The 15,652-nt window shown below is 43.5% G+C and overlaps 1 protein-coding gene across 1 annotated transcript in view; it reads right to left on the bottom strand.

Moving 5' to 3' along the window:
* Positions 1 to 3,399: 3,399 nt before the first annotated feature.
* The window catches only part of LOC122556975 (uncharacterized), a 59,662-nt gene continuing 47,409 nt past the window's right edge, over positions 3,400 to 15,652 (bottom strand). The window contains exons 15-18 of the mRNA XM_087995032.1: positions 11,294 to 11,431; positions 7,604 to 7,786; positions 6,618 to 6,768; positions 3,400 to 3,879 (exon numbers count right to left, since the gene is read on the bottom strand). Coding sequence (XP_087851158.1) covers positions 3,773 to 3,879; positions 6,618 to 6,768; positions 7,604 to 7,786; positions 11,294 to 11,431 — 579 coding nt within the window. The 3' untranslated portion in view covers positions 3,400 to 3,772. The remainder of the gene's footprint in view (positions 3,880 to 6,617; positions 6,769 to 7,603; positions 7,787 to 11,293; positions 11,432 to 15,652) is intronic.

The raw sequence follows: 15,652 nt of genomic DNA, 5'->3' as shown, positions 1-15,652 counted from the left end.
TTGTGATGCAAAGGCATAAACAGCTATGGGTCAAGTGCTGGAAAATGGGATTAGAATAGTTCCATGGAACATACAGCAGTACAGTACAGCATAGGAACAGAGCTTACAGCCCACCATGTCTGTGCTGGCCATGATGCTAATCTAAACTAATCCCATCTGCCTGCACACTGTCCGTATCCCTCTATTCCCTGCCTGTTCATGAGTCTGTTTGAATAACATTGCTATTTTATCTGCATCTGCCACCTCTCCCGTTAGCACATTCCAGGCACGTACCACTCTCTGTGTAAAACAAAAAACTTGCCTCACACAGAGAGTCATAGAGATGTACAGTACAGAAACAGACCCTTCGGTCCAACTCATCCATGCTGACCAGATGTTCTAACCTAATCTAGTTCCATTTGCCAGCACTTGGGCCAAACCCCTCTAAACTCATCCTATTCATATACCCATTCATATGCCTTTTAAATGTTGTAATTGTACTAGCCTCCACCACTTCCCCGGCAACTCATTCCGTCCACGCACCACCCTCTGCGTGAAAACGTTGCCCCTTAGGTTTTATTTTATTTTTCCCCTCTCACCCTAAACCAATGCCCTCTAGTTCTGGACTCCCACACCCCAGGGAAAAGACCATGTCAATTTACCCTATACATGCCCCTCATGATTTTATTGACTCTATAAAGATCAACCCTCAGCCTCCAATGCTCCAGGGAAAACAGCCCCAGCCTATTCAGCCTCTTCCTATAACTCTAATCCTCCAACCCTGGCAACATCCTTGTAAATCTTTCCTGAACCCTTTCAAGTTTCACAACATCCTTCTGATAGGAGGGAGACCAGAATCGCATTCAATATTCCAAACGTGACCTAATCAATGTCCTGTACAGCTGTACCATGACCTCCCAACACTTCCACTCAATGCTCTGACCATTAAGCCTTCTTCACTATCCTATCTACCTGAAATTCTACTTTCAAAGAACTATGAACCTGCATTCCAAGGTCTCTACTCAGCAACACCCTCCAGGACCTTACCATTAAGTGTATAAGTCTTGCTCTGATTTGCTTGTCCAAAATGCAGCACCTCTCATTTATCTAAATTAAACTCCATCTGCCACTCCTCAGCCCATTTGCCCATCTGCCCATCTAATCAAGATCCCATTATACTCTGAGGTAACTTTCTTTGCTGTCCACTACATCTCCAATTTTGGTGTCATCTGCAAGCTTACTCCTATACCTCCAATGTTCACATCCAAATCATTTACAGAAATGATGAAAAGCAGTGGATCCAGCACCGATCCTTGTGGCATCCACTTGTAATAGGCCTCCATTCTGAAAGGCAACCTTCCTCCACCACCCTGTGTCTTCTACCTTCGAGCCACCTCATTTGAATTTTCCCTCTCTCCTTAAGCCTATGCCCTGAGTATTTGGCATTGCCACCCTGGAAAAAATGACTGACTAACCACATCTCTCATAATTTTATATACTTCTATCAGATCAGCCTTTGATGCTGTAATGAAAACAATCCAAGTTTGTCCAATCTCTCCTTATAGCTTATAAATTCCAAACCAGTCAACATCCTGGAAAACCTCTTCCTCATCCTCATCCTCTCCACATCCTTTCTATTGTGTGGTGTCTAGAACTGCACACTGTACTCCAAATGTGGCCTAACCAAAGTCATAGATAGTTGCAACATGACTTGTCAACTTTTATACTCTATGTCCAGACCAATGAAGGCAAGCATGCTATATGTCTTCTTTCCCACCTTCTCCCCTTGTGTTGTCACTCTCAGGGAGTTAGGTGGTTGCTTTTGACTGGTGGAGACTCGCAAGGCTGAAGAGCCTTCTCCTGTGCCATTGACCTCAATGACTCTATCACATTGTTGTTTGTGGGATCCTTCTGAGTACAAATTTGGTTGCTGTGCTACATTACAACAATGACTACTCTTCAAGAAAGTGCTTCAGTGACTGTAAAGTACTTTTGATGCATTTTATGGTCATGAAACGTGATATATAATTAGAAGCCTTTTTTAAGTACTTTGTAATGAGAGGAGGCTATTTATCTCCTTGAGTCTGTTCTACTATTCAGTTAGATCCTGGTTGAACCGTAGCTTGACTCTGTTTACTTCCCAACCAGAAGAAATAGCCTTTAACCACTCTATCAGCGTCAGATTTTATTTATATAATGCGTTTAACATAATAAAATGCCCTGAAGTCACAAGAGTGTTATAAAGTGAAATTTGACACTGAGCCACATAAGGTAATAATCGGGAAGACGGCCAGATTCTGAGTGAAATAGGTAGGTTTTAAGAAACATTCTGAAGGAGCAAAGAGATCAAACCGAGGGAGCTCCAAAGCCAATGAATCCTGATTGAAATAAATGTAAATTATTATAATTTTCAGATGCTGCAGATGCAGAGTATAAATCAAGGCCTTGCCCACAATCATCAGTCAGCAGACTAACTCTGTGACAAATCTTTTACAAATCAAGACCCTTACTTTCTGAAGTTTAAACTAAACAATCTGCTCTTCTTCATTATCAATCATGGACACCAGTGCCCCTAAAGCAAACTCAAGCGGCTTATGGATTTTCTGTTGCAACAAACCACCAGGTAGGAGACGTTCTCAAGAGCATGACAGCCAGTCAACAATACCCAAACAAACTTCAGAAATAATCTAAAAGGATTTAAATAAGATAAACATCACATCATTTGATATCGTCCCAAACAAAAGATTCAAGAACAAATTTAGGAGAGTAAAATGATTTAACTGCACACAGAATACTTCACCTTGAATTCTGATTTTTAATTTCTCATTATTGTCTCTCTTGGTTTGTGGAAACAAACTATTGTGATCTCGCTTCTTACAGCAATCACTACTCTCTGGGATGGTCGACTGGATATCAAGCCCCATGATTCCTGGAGTTTAAGATTTTAAAATGAATTCACGAAGATTCACCAATTTCGCTGATTTTCAGACCCAGCTTAAAGAAAGCACGGACCAGGTTTCTGTATTGAATGAGAATCACAATTTATTATTTATTAGCTACAAGTAAACAGTTACAAACTGTAACAGTACAAATTAAAATTCTAATCTTTTAAGCTCTCCATTAGCCACACACACACACACACACACACAGGAAAACACTAGAAGGGAGGGAAACCTACAAAAGCAGGTCGACAATCTTTCTGCCAAGATCTGTTGAGTTGGCTCTTGCTGATGAGATATTACATCTCAACCCTCCTTTTCTGAATCCTTTTTCTAGTTCACGTATGAAAGTCTCAATTATCAATTAAAAGTCACAGTTCACAGCAACTGCAGAAAGGAAAGAAACCGTTTTTCAGGTTGAAAGTGGGTTTTGACTGCAGAGAACAGAGAAACTACTCGTAAGCTGGTGAAGATCTGATCCTCTCACTCTATCTTGATCCCAGGCCCAAGCTGTGTTCACTGAGAACCCAAGCACATGCTGCTGGCAGGCAAAAGGCCTTTGTCATCAATAACTTGTTAAAAGACCAATCAACTTCTAATTGCAAACCAGAGCTGCATCTGTGCGCAACCCCTTGTCTCCAGTTCAACTGCAAACTAACTTGAATTACTGTTGGTTCAAGTAGCTGTATAAATGATGTTTATCATAAAGGTAAAGTTACTTGCTTTTCAAAACATGCAGCAATCTTTAGAAATGCAATTCTTTCTCATTTCAGTCCACTATTTTAACTATCGTTTTGAAGACCACAGTCATAAGGCAGTCCACTGTGTGTGTCCTGTCCATCAGCGGACCGGCCTTACTGAAGAAATACATCTTGACAACTCTCTGTTTCCCCATCCTCTGGGTGAGGTGTCACCTCTTGCTGTTTAGTTGTAGAGAGCTGGTCTCGGAGCTCAGCAATTCCTGTATATGAAGATGAAACACAGTCAGAAAAAGGAATTTACCCAAAACGTCGATTTTCCTGCTCCTCGGATGCTGCCTGACTGCTGTGCTTTTTCAGCACACAGTCTTGGCCCATGTCCTTCTAATCCTTTCCTATCCATGTATTTGTCCAAATGCCTTTTAAATGTTGTTAATGTACCCGCCTCAACCACTTCTATTGTCAGCTCATTGCATATGCGTACCACCCTCTGTGTAAAAAGGTTGCCCCTCAGGTTCCCTTTTATTCTTACCCTGCTAACCTTAAACTGATGCCCTCTACTCCTCGATTCCTCAACCATGGGAAAAAGATTGAGTGCATTCACCCTATCCATGCATCTCATGATCTTATACACTTTTTTAAGATCCCCCCTCAGTCTCCTATGCTCTAAAGCAACAGTCCTAGCTTGTCCAACCTATCCCTATAACTCAGACCCTTGAGTCAGGCAACATCTTTGTAAATTTCATCTGCACTCTTTCCAGTTTAATAACATCCTTCCTATAGCAAGGTGACCAAACCTGAACACCATACTCGAAGTGTGGCCTCACCAACATCCTGTACCACTGCAACATAATTTCCCAATTTCTATACTCAGTGCCCTGACTGATGAAGGCCAGTGTGCCAAAAGCCTCCTTCACTGCCCTGTCTACCTGGGACTCCACTTTCAGAGAACCGTGCACTTGAACTCCAAGGTCCCTCTGTTCCACTACACTCCTTAAGGCCCTAGCATTCACCACGAAACTCCTGCTTTGATTTGACTTTACAAAATGCAAGACCTAACACTTATCTATATTACTCCATTTGCCATTCCTTGGCTCACTTCCCCAGCTGATCATGGTGCTGCTGCAATTTCTGAGAACCTTCCTCACTGTCCATGATACCGCCTATTTTAGTGTCTTCAGCAATCTTACAAATCATGCAGTGTACATTCTCATACAGATCATTGATATAGATAACAAACAGTAATGGATCAAGCACTGACTCCTGAGGCACTCCACTCGTCACAGGCCTCCAGTCTGGCAAGCGTCCTTCTAATATTATCCTCTGCTTCCTACTATTAAGCCAATTGTGTATCCAATTTGCCAGTCTCCCCTGGATTCCATGCAATCTCACCTTCCGGGGAAGTTAACCATGTGGAACCTTATCAAAAGCCTTACTGGAATCAATATAGACTGCGTCTACCACCCTGTCCTCATCAACATTCCTGATCACTTCACCAAGAACTCTAACAAATTTGTGAGGTATGATCTCCCACACACAAAGCCATGCTGACTACTCTTAATGAAACCCTGTCTTTCCAAATGCATGTATATCTCATCTCTCAGAATCTTCTCAAGTAACTTACCCACCACAGATATTAAGCTTACTGGTCTATAGTTCTCAGGCCTTTCTTTGCAGCCCTTCTTGGACAAATGCCCAACATTTGCTACCGTCCAGTCTTCCGGGACCTCACCTGTGGCCAACGATGATGCAAAAATACTAGCCAGGGCCACCGCAATTTCTTCTCTCGCTTCTTACAGTGTTCTTGGATATATCTGGTCAGGACCAGGAGATTTATCCACCTTCATACACTCTAATACATCCAACACCTCCTCTACTATGATATGGACTGTCCCCAAGATATCACCATTAACTTCCCCAAGTTGTCAAGTCTTCATGTGTTTTTCCACGGTAAACACAGGAGAAATCATCATTGAGAACCTCATCCATCTCCTGCAGTTCTACACATACACGTCCACTTTGGTCCTTGAGTGATCCTATTCTCTCTCTAGTTATTCTTTTTCCTTTAATATACTTAAAGTATCTCTTTGGATTCACCCTAATCCTCTCAGCCAAGGCTATCTCATGCCCTCTTTTCGCTCACATGGTTTCCTTCCTCAGTAAACTCTGGTATTCCCTGTATATCTCCAGGGATTCCCTTGATCGCAGCTGCCTCTACCTGATTTGATCTTGAAAACTTTCTGCATGGAGCCAGGAGTTAAAACAACAGTTGCTCAGGACACTGTGACTGAAGATGGAGCATGTTGGCAGATATTCCAGAATTCCAGGACAATGTGTTTGTGAGTGTATGTGTGTGCATGCGTCTGTGTGTGTGTGTGTGTGTGTGTGTATTGATGGGGTGGATGTGTCCTCGTTGACTAGGGTGCTGCTTCTCTCATGGATCTTGAATGGGGTTTAGGGGGTCTCTGTATTAAGGAGGCTGATAGATGACAGTCCCCTCCTCCTGAGTGCTCCCCTTACTAGACAATGTATGTACGAGACAGCATTGGAATTACCTCGAGCCCTCCCTCCCCAACTCCATGATCAATCTTCACTGTTTAGATTGAATTTCAAAGTGTCAAATTAACCAAGTGAAACAGCTGTCTTCATTTTCAGTGGCAACAGACCACAAATAATTATCAGACTTTGTTATAGTCAATTACTCACTCCAGCCAATCCACTTCAACAACTCCACTTCATGTCCTCCACTCTACTCCCATTCACTCCCCTCCGCCTCAACCCCTTATTCCACACCAATCTTTTCAACTCCAATCCCCTCCACTCTAATCTTCTCCAGACCAGTTACCTCCAAAGCCAACTCCTCCCATTCAGTTCCTACTATTCCACTTCAAGCTTCTCACTCCAATACCCTCTCCTCTGCTCCATTCCCCTCCAATCCCCTCCAATCCCCTCGCCCTCCAATCCCGTCTCCTCTAAGCCATACCATTTATAAATCACTCACTCTGTTTTAAGTGTTTCTTTTCTAACTCTAGTTGCTGTTTCTGGGCAGAGAGCTGTACTGCGTCCTGAATTGCATCCTGCAGTAATTTGCGATAACGTTTTTCCAATACATCCAGTTTCAGCTGAGACACCTCCCGGAATTCACGAAGGACCTTTGAGAGGGAAACAGAAAAATATTATTTTTCATATAAGTAACAAAAATTGTTCCAAGTCCAGAACTCAAACATTACCATGTTTTTGCTGTCCGCATCCAAATAGTTTAGGCTTCAGCACAGACCCATGCAGGACTTCATTCATCACATCCTGCCAACGACATAAGACCGATTTACACCAACTCTCTGTTTTCTAGCAGCCAGCCAATCTTCAGTCTGTGTCATTACCCTGGCACTATAAGCTTTTATTTTTCAAGTGAACCTTTGACGTGACACCTTATCAAATCATAGTATCCCTGCAGTGTGGAAGCAGGCCATTCAGCCCATTGATTCCATACCAACCTTCTGAAGAGCATCCCACTCAGACCCATCCCATCCCTGTCACCCTACATTTCACATGGCGAACCCATATAGCCTCCACTTTCCTGAACACTGGGTAATTTAGCATGGCCAATCCACTTAACCTGCACATCTTTGGACTGTGGGAGGAAACCAGTGCACCCAAAGGAAACCCACGCAGACACGAGGAGAATGTGCAAACTCCACACAGACAGTCGCCTGAGGGTGGAATCAAACCTGTGTCCCGGGTGCAGTGAGGCAGCAGTGCTAACCACTGAGCCACTCTGTCACCTGAAATACTTTCTGAAAGTCCAAGCATGGTACATTTTTTTAAACACAACTCATGTTATTCCTTTGAAACAAGTTTACTAAACATGAATTCCCCTTGAATAAAATGAATAAACTACCCATTTGATCCACACACATTTATTCATCTTCCCTTTAAATGTTCCTGTGCTTTTTTTCTGTATACAACTTCTCAAACTCCGCTCCTCACCTGGAGAGCTTGGAGTTTCTGATTCTCCAACTCGGCTTTGTAGTTCTGGTGCATTGCCTCCAGGTCTTTCTCCGCCTCCTCCTTCTCTCTCCTCAGAGCCACCAGCTGTAAGACCATCACCTCTCGTTCCCTCCTCAGCCTCAGTGACTCGTCTGGTGCCACTGTGCTCTCACTCGGGCTAGTCTAAAAGAAAAGAGTTAATTGACTTCACTCAACATAACTCATAAAGTATTGGAAGGGAACGTGCAACCACTGCAGGTCCCACTGAGGAGCCCAGTCATCACCTGAGTACCATGGACAAAAGGTTGTGATAATGATCTACAATAAAAATACCCTACATTTATACAGCACCTGGACAGGAGCATATTCAAGACAAAAAATTGATACCGAGCCAAAGGACATTAGGACAAGGAACTTTGTAGATTCCACGGGGTCACTTAATGGAAGAGGGGGTTAGAAAGACATCGATAGGGATGGGTAGGAAATGCTGCCGTAGCCACATATGCCCACATCCCTAAGTGAGTGAATGGAGGATAGAAGCATGGCTGTTGATGGTGGTGTGAAGGAACTGGCAGGTGGGCAGGAGGTCATGTGGAGAACCTCAGAAATCTCACCTGTGACAGGGAGGGGTCAGGTCACAGAATATGAGGAACACATTGACGCCTTCCAGGATCAGGATCCAGCACAGTCAATGGAGCTATACTGTGATCATGGGATTTGGTCAGAGTTTAGATACAGGCAGCAGAGCTTTGGATGAGCTTGTGTTGTAGAGAGTGGCTGATGGGAAGATGGCCAGGAAAACTTTGGGTGATTCGTCCAGGAACTGAGAGGCATTGGCTGGCATGCCGTGGACAACGAGTGGCAATGAAACTGTTCAACCTGGTCTTTCCTGAGCTGGTTCCTGAAAGCAACATTAGAAAACTGGATTGCTCTAACAAATCTGACCTGATCTCTCAGATAATTCAGGGAGGAGAGCCAGCCCAGCCAATCTGATCTCACCTACATGTGATTCTAGTTCCACTTCATTGTTGTAAAAACTCATTTGGTTCAATAATGCTCTTTCAGGAGGCACATCTGCCGTCCTTACCTGGTCTGGCCTACATGTGACCCCAGACCCACAGCCTGTAGCAATGGATGAGAAGTGGAAAAGTGTTTGCTGCAAAGAGGAGCAATCCCAACAAAAACAACACTGTTTATTTTGTTGAGCAGGGTACCATATTTTACATCTTGCTGTAAGACTGTAAATTATATGCCATTCTGCCCATCCAGTTTCCTCGACCATTTGATCATGTCTGACATGTTTCTCAACCTCATTCTCCTGCATTCTCCCTTAGATACCTAATCAAGAACCAATCAATCGCTGTCTTTACACTCAACGACTTGGCCTCCACAGCCTTCTGTGGCAATGAGTTCCACAGATTCCCCACCCTCTGACTGAAGAAATTCCTTCTCATCTCAGTTCTAAAGGGTTGTCTCTTCACTCTGAGGCTGTGCTCCCTGGTCCTAGTTTCTCCTACTAGTGGAAACATCTTCTCCACGTCCGGTCTGTCCAGGCCTCTCAGTATTCCATAAGTTTCAATGCAATTCCCCAATCATTCTTCTAAACTCTATCTAGTACAGACCCAAAGTCCTCAACCACTCATCATAGGAAAAGCCCTTCACCCCCGGGGTCTTGTAAACCTTCTATGGACTCCCTCCAATTCCAGCATATCTTTCCTTAGAAACAGGGCCCAAAACTTACAATATTCCAAATATGGTCTGACCAGAGCCTTATACAGCCTCCGCAGTACATCTCTGCTCTCATATTCAGCCCTCTTGAAATGAATGCTAACATTGCATTTGCCTTCCTAACTGTCATTGAACCTCCACATTAACCTTAAGCGAATGCTGAACTGGGACTCCCAAGTCCCATTGCGTTTCAGATTTCCAAAATCCTTCCCCATTTAGATAGTAGTCCATGCCCTCCCTTCATAACTCACACTTTCCAACATTGTATTTGATCCGTCAGTTTTTTGTTCACTCCCCTAGCCTACCAAGACATTCTCAACTCCTCGCTTCATCAACACTACCCGTCCATCCACCTATCTCTATGTCATCTGCAAATATAGCAACAATGCCCACAAACATTTTTTTCAGGCAACTGCTTCCCTCTGAGAATGACTTTGGCTTTCTTTCTGCTCTTTGTGCTGCCTAGAGGTGGTATTCAAATAATACTCCATCTTTGGACAAAACATCAAACATTTCCAGAACCAGAGTCACAGTCTAAGGATACGGGGTCGGCCTTTTAAAAAAAAATGCATTGGATGTAGGCATTTCTGGCTACTACAGCATTTATTGCCCATCCCTAAGTGCTCAGAGGGCAGTTAAGAGTCAATCGTAATGCTGTGGGTCTGGAGTCCCATGTAGGCCAAACCAGGTAAGGATCGAAGTTTCCTTCCCTAAAGGACACTAGTGAACCTGATGGGTTTTCTCCAAAAATTGACAATGGATTCATAGGTATCATTAGACTCTTAATGCAAGTTTTTTTTCTATTGAATTCAAATTCAACCATTTGCCATCATGGGATTCAAACCCAGGTCCCCAGAACATTATCTGGGTCCCTGGATTAACAATTATACCAACAGGCCATCACCTCCCCCCATCACTTTAGGACTGAGACAAGGGGAAATTTCTTTACCCTGAGACTAGCAAACCTGTGCAACTTTCTGCCTCAGAAAGCAATTGAGGCCAAATGATTGAATGTTTTCGAGAAGGAGTTAGATATAATTCTTAAGGCTAAAGGGTATGGGGCAAAAGTGGGAACCGGTACTGGATGATTAACCAGATGATGTTGGATGGTGGGGCCAGCTCGAAGGGCCAAATGGCTTCCTACTGTTCCTAGTTTTAATGTTTTCATGTTTAAAAGGAAAAGTTTGCATTGCTGTGGGGAAAGATCAAGACAGTGGAACAAGGGATGAGATAGAGGATACATGGGATAAACACAGACACACACACATATAATCTCAGCTCAGGAAGACAGCCATCGAATCACAGCATGGAAACAGACCCATCGATCCAACCAGTCCATGCTGAACATAATTCCAAATTAAACTAGTCCCATCTGGCTGTTCCTGGCCCATATCCTTCCAAAGCTTTCCCATTCATGTACTTATCCAAATGCCTTTTAAACACTGTAATTGTACCCACATCCACCATTTCCTCCGGAAGTTCATTCCACAAACGAACCACCCTCTCTGTAAAAAATTACCCCTCATGTTTTTATTTAAATCTCTCTCCTCTCACCTTAAATATGTGCCCACTTGTCTTGAAGTTCCCCATCCTAGGGAAACAACAACTACCATTACCTCTCGTTATTTTATATATTTCTATCAGATCGTCTCAACCTCCTACGCTCCAGTGAAAAACGTCCCAGCCTATCCAATCATCTCATAGGTAACTGGAGTTGGGAAATAAATCTTGGCCTAGGACCCTCACCCCATGAATGAATGCAAGAAATGTAATAGGATTGACATGATGGACAGAATGGCTTTTAAGGTTCTATGAATTTGCAAACCTTCAACGTTTTTGAACTATAATGCATTCATGATTGGACAGAAACATCAACATTCAGAAATTCGTGCCGGTAAAGAAAAAATGCAAAATGATTTCACCCAAGTTTTCTGAAGGTTTTAAATCCCAAGTCAACTCTACCTTTTGTCGCTGCAATTCTCGCTCCATCCTCGTCAGTTCCCGCTGAACTAAAGCCGCATTACCTTCTGCCAACCTTTTCCTCCTCTTCATTGCAGCAGTGTAGAGATGATCGAGATCGGAGTGCAACAGTGCAGTGTTCTGCCATACATCAGGAAGATTAAAATTAGTACAGTCTGGAATAAGGCCATTCCGCAAATTTAAATCTGATAGTTTACAAACGAGAAGGCCAATATTCTAATCATGTGCTTCACACATGGAGTATTGGCAGTAAACCAGGAAGTCAAGGGGAGGTAGTGATGTCGTGGTAATTATCACTGAGTTACAATACAGCAGCCCACTCTAATGTCATGAGGACATGGATTCAAACCCTACCAAAGAAAATGGTGAAACTTTAAATTCAGTTTTTAAAAAAAAACTGTGGTTGACTTTTAATTGGGCAGTAAATGGGGTCCTAGCCAATAATGCCCACAATCCAGGATTGACGTTAAAAAGAAGCCCTTTTTCGCTGTTGTTTTGGAATTCCCTACAATTTTCCAACACTCCACCAGGGACATATGGATGGCAAGAGCCAGATCTGGAAAGCTAATTTTCCCATGGGCACCAGACAGTCAGTGAGGCTGTGCCCATCCCCACTCTCCCCATTCTAGCATTTCACCATGTTGACTGGCACGTGGGAACATAGATTAAACTGTGGGCCGAGGAAGTCCCAATGCTCAGGATGGTGTCAGCTGTAGCTGTCTTGGTCCTCAGTCAGAAAGTCCTGTCTTCACCTGCTACACTCTGAGAGACTCCTCGCGCAAATAGATGAGCTGATTCTCCCAATGTACTGAGTGAGTGCTACACTGCCAGGGGAGCCATCTCGTGGTGAGATACTAAAAACAAGGCCTTCTCTGTCCGCTCAGCTAGAACAATAGCAACATTTAAGGGGAAATTTGATAGATATATGAATAAGCAGGGAATAGAAGGATACTGACCGTGTAGAGGCAAACGTATTGTGGTTTAGTAAGCTATCATATGTCAGTGCAGGCTTAATGGGCTGAAGGGCCTGTTCCTGTGCCATGTTGGTCTTTGCTCTTTGCTTTACTAGCAGTGCTGAGGTAATGACCTGGTGGTATTATCACTAGACTATTAATCCAGAGATCCAGGTAATGTTCTGGGGACCTGAGTTTGAATCCCATACTAGCAGATGGTGAAGTTTGAATTCAGTTTTTAAAATGATCTGGATAGACGGTGGTGAGGCAGTGGGGGTGGTGAGGCAGTGGGGGAGGGATGATAGCGCAGGCATCTTTGATGATGAGCTGGCTCAGGACTGACGGACTCTCAGGAAAGAGTGAGGAAGGCAGATGCTGGAGATCAGAGTCGAGAGTGTGGTGCTGGAAAAGCACAGCAGATCAGGCAGCATCCAAGGAACAGGAGAATTGACATTTCAAACGAGAGCCCTTCATCAGGAATGAGGCTGGAACGTCAATTCTGCTTCCCGGATGCTGTCTGACCTGCTGTGCTTTTCCAGCACCACATTCTGGACTCTGTTTAAGCTATATCTTTCTATTTTGTTTATTGTTCTTAAACTATTCAAAATGGTGACAGAGAAAAGCTTTTCACCATATTTTACTGTTTTTCTCACTGACAATAAATCATTCATAAATCAGGAAACAATCATCATAAAAGCCCATCTGGTTCACTATTAACCCTTAGGGAAGGAAACTAGTGTCCTTACCTGATGTGACAGCAATGTGGTTGACTCTAGACTGCTGTCCGGGCAATTAGCAATGGCCGATAAATGCTGGCATAGGGATGCCCATGTCACATGAATGAATGTTAAAAAACTCTTATTTCCTGGAACAGTACTTTTTCCTCCACCTTAAAAACAGATAATCTGGCCATTTTGCACATTGATGTTCTTGGGAGCTTGCTGTGCACAAATTGACTGCACTTCAAACGTGCAACATTGACCCTAAAGTATGTTGGGACTTCCTGAACCCCATCTAAAGGCGCAATAGAAATGCAAGTCATTTCTATTTAATAAATGGCTGTCCTATCTAACCTGTGAAGACAATCTCCCTTCCCATCTCCTTCCCCTTTGAATAAGGCCTCACATCAGGAGTGAACACACACCATTATCTTTAAACAAGGCAAGAGAGGGTGGCTCATTCTTCAGAAGCTGGTTTGTACCTTGCACCAGAGTGGCCATTGACTCACTGCATATAGACATGAGTTCTAAAGCAATTGGTGGAGGAAATGTTCTTTGGAAGAAATATGAAAGGAGGTCTTGTTAGTCTGTTGAATTAAAACTAGGGTCAGTACAAGATAGGGCTGACTATATAGTTATTTTCTAATTGACCTTTTCAGAGATGTTATTACAGACCATTGGGGCAGATGGCATTTGAACCTGGGCCCCCGGCACAAAGGTTTGGACACTACCACCAGAGCTCCATATGACTGCTGATATGATAAATTACGAACGAAATCGTCCAAAGAGCATTGTTCATTGTAAAAAGGCAATGTCTGCCCTCTCGTGAATCAACGTGAGCAGGGATTTTATCAAATATCACTAACTACAGGGCAATGGTAAGAGAAGACTTTCTGATGACGCTGGACAGACTCAGGCTCTGCTTTTATACAATCTGACTCCGATGTAAGCCATTTTGCACATGCTCACTGCCTTTTTTTAGAATCACGGAATGATTATGGGGCAGCAGGAGGCCATTCAGCCCATTGTGCCTGCACCAGCCCTTTAATCTAGTCCAGCTCTATGACTCAGTGTCTATCTCCCATCTTTTCCCATATCCCTGAACACTATTTCTACCCACACGACCATCCAATGCCCCTCTCGAATGCCTCAGTTGAACTTGCCTGGCAGTATGTTCTGTACCCTAACTACTCGCTGGGTGAAAATGTTTCTTCTTACATCAGCCATGCTCTTTTATACATCTCTTTAAATCTGTGCCATTTTGTTCTTGTTTCTTTTACAAGTAGGAATACTTTCTTCCAATCTACTCCACCTTGTGTTCATGATTTTGAAAACTTCTATCAGATCTCCTCTCAGACTTCTCTCCAGGGGGAACAGTCCCAACTTCGTCAATCTATCCTCATCACTGAAGTTCCTCATTCCTGGAACAATTCCTAGTGAGTCACCTCTGCACCCTCTCCAATGCATTCACATCTTTCCAATAATGGGGCTTCCATAACTGTACACAATACTCCACCAAAATCTGATAAGTGTGAATCGAGTAAAATTAAGTTTGTATTCTCTATTCAGTGAGACACATCCCATAAGGAGAAGAAAAGGAGCAATCCTTGCATTTATACCACTCCGTATAGGCTGGTGTGTACAGATTCAGAAGCAGTTTTCAAAATGGAATTGGATCAATATTTGGAGAGAATATCATTCCAGAGTGTGTGCAGAGAGTCCGGATGTTCTTGTGAAGTTGCCAGAAGATTTACCGGAATGGTTCGTGGTCTGGGAGATTTAAAAACAGGGTTGAGGAGGGAGAAACCAGGATGTTTCCCTTTATCCAAGAAGATTGAGGGGAATTTGAAGCAAATTGACAACAGGTTTGGGTCAGCTGGACAGAGAAATACTGTTAGCTTTAGCTGATGGTACTTGGGCTAGAGGACACAGATATTGTGTGCAGTTCTAGCCTCCCTCCTATAGGAAGGGTGTTGTTAAGCTTGAAAGAGTTCAGAAAAGATTTAAAGGATGTTGCCAGGGTTGGAGGGTTTGAACTATAGGGAGAAGCTGAACAGGCTGGGGCTGTTTTCCCTGAAACATCAGAGGCTGAGGAGTGACCTTATAGAGGTTTATAAAATCATGAGGGGCATGGATAAGGTCTTTTCCCTGGGGTGGGTGAGTCCAGAACTAGAGGGCATAGGTTTAGGATGAGAGGAGAAAAATTTAAAAGGGACCTAAGGGGCAACATTTTCATGCAGAGGGTGGTGTGTATACAGCATGAGCTGCCAGGGGCAGTGGTGGAAGCTGGTACAATTACAATCATGTAAAGGCATCTGGATGAGTATATTGTGGGAGAAAGATCTGCTACCCTGCCCACCCACAGCATGACCACATAAGAAGCACAGAAGCAGGTCTGTGAAACACAGAGATCAAGCCTGCCAACACACAAAGAACACACCCACAATGCCCCATTCTTGACCAAACAGGCTAACAAAGAAGCTGAAAAATGTGTTGCTGGAAAAGCACAGCAGGTCAGGCAGCATCCGAGGAGCAGGAGAATCGACATTTCGGGCATAAGCCCTTCTTTAGGTCTGATCTCCAGCATCTACAGTCCTCACTTTCTCCTAGGCTTACAAAGAAACCAGACACAGCCAAACTACTCCCAGACCAGAGAATACACTTCCCAA

This window comes from Chiloscyllium plagiosum, unplaced genomic scaffold (genome assembly GCF_037043375.1).
Source record: "Chiloscyllium plagiosum isolate Xiang-an unplaced genomic scaffold, Cpla_swu_hap1 HiC_scaffold_16, whole genome shotgun sequence".
Classification (NCBI taxonomy): domain Eukaryota; kingdom Metazoa; phylum Chordata; class Chondrichthyes; order Orectolobiformes; family Hemiscylliidae; genus Chiloscyllium; species Chiloscyllium plagiosum.
Note: the sequence above shows the minus strand (reverse complement) of the source record. Positions and strands in the feature narration are given on the sequence as shown.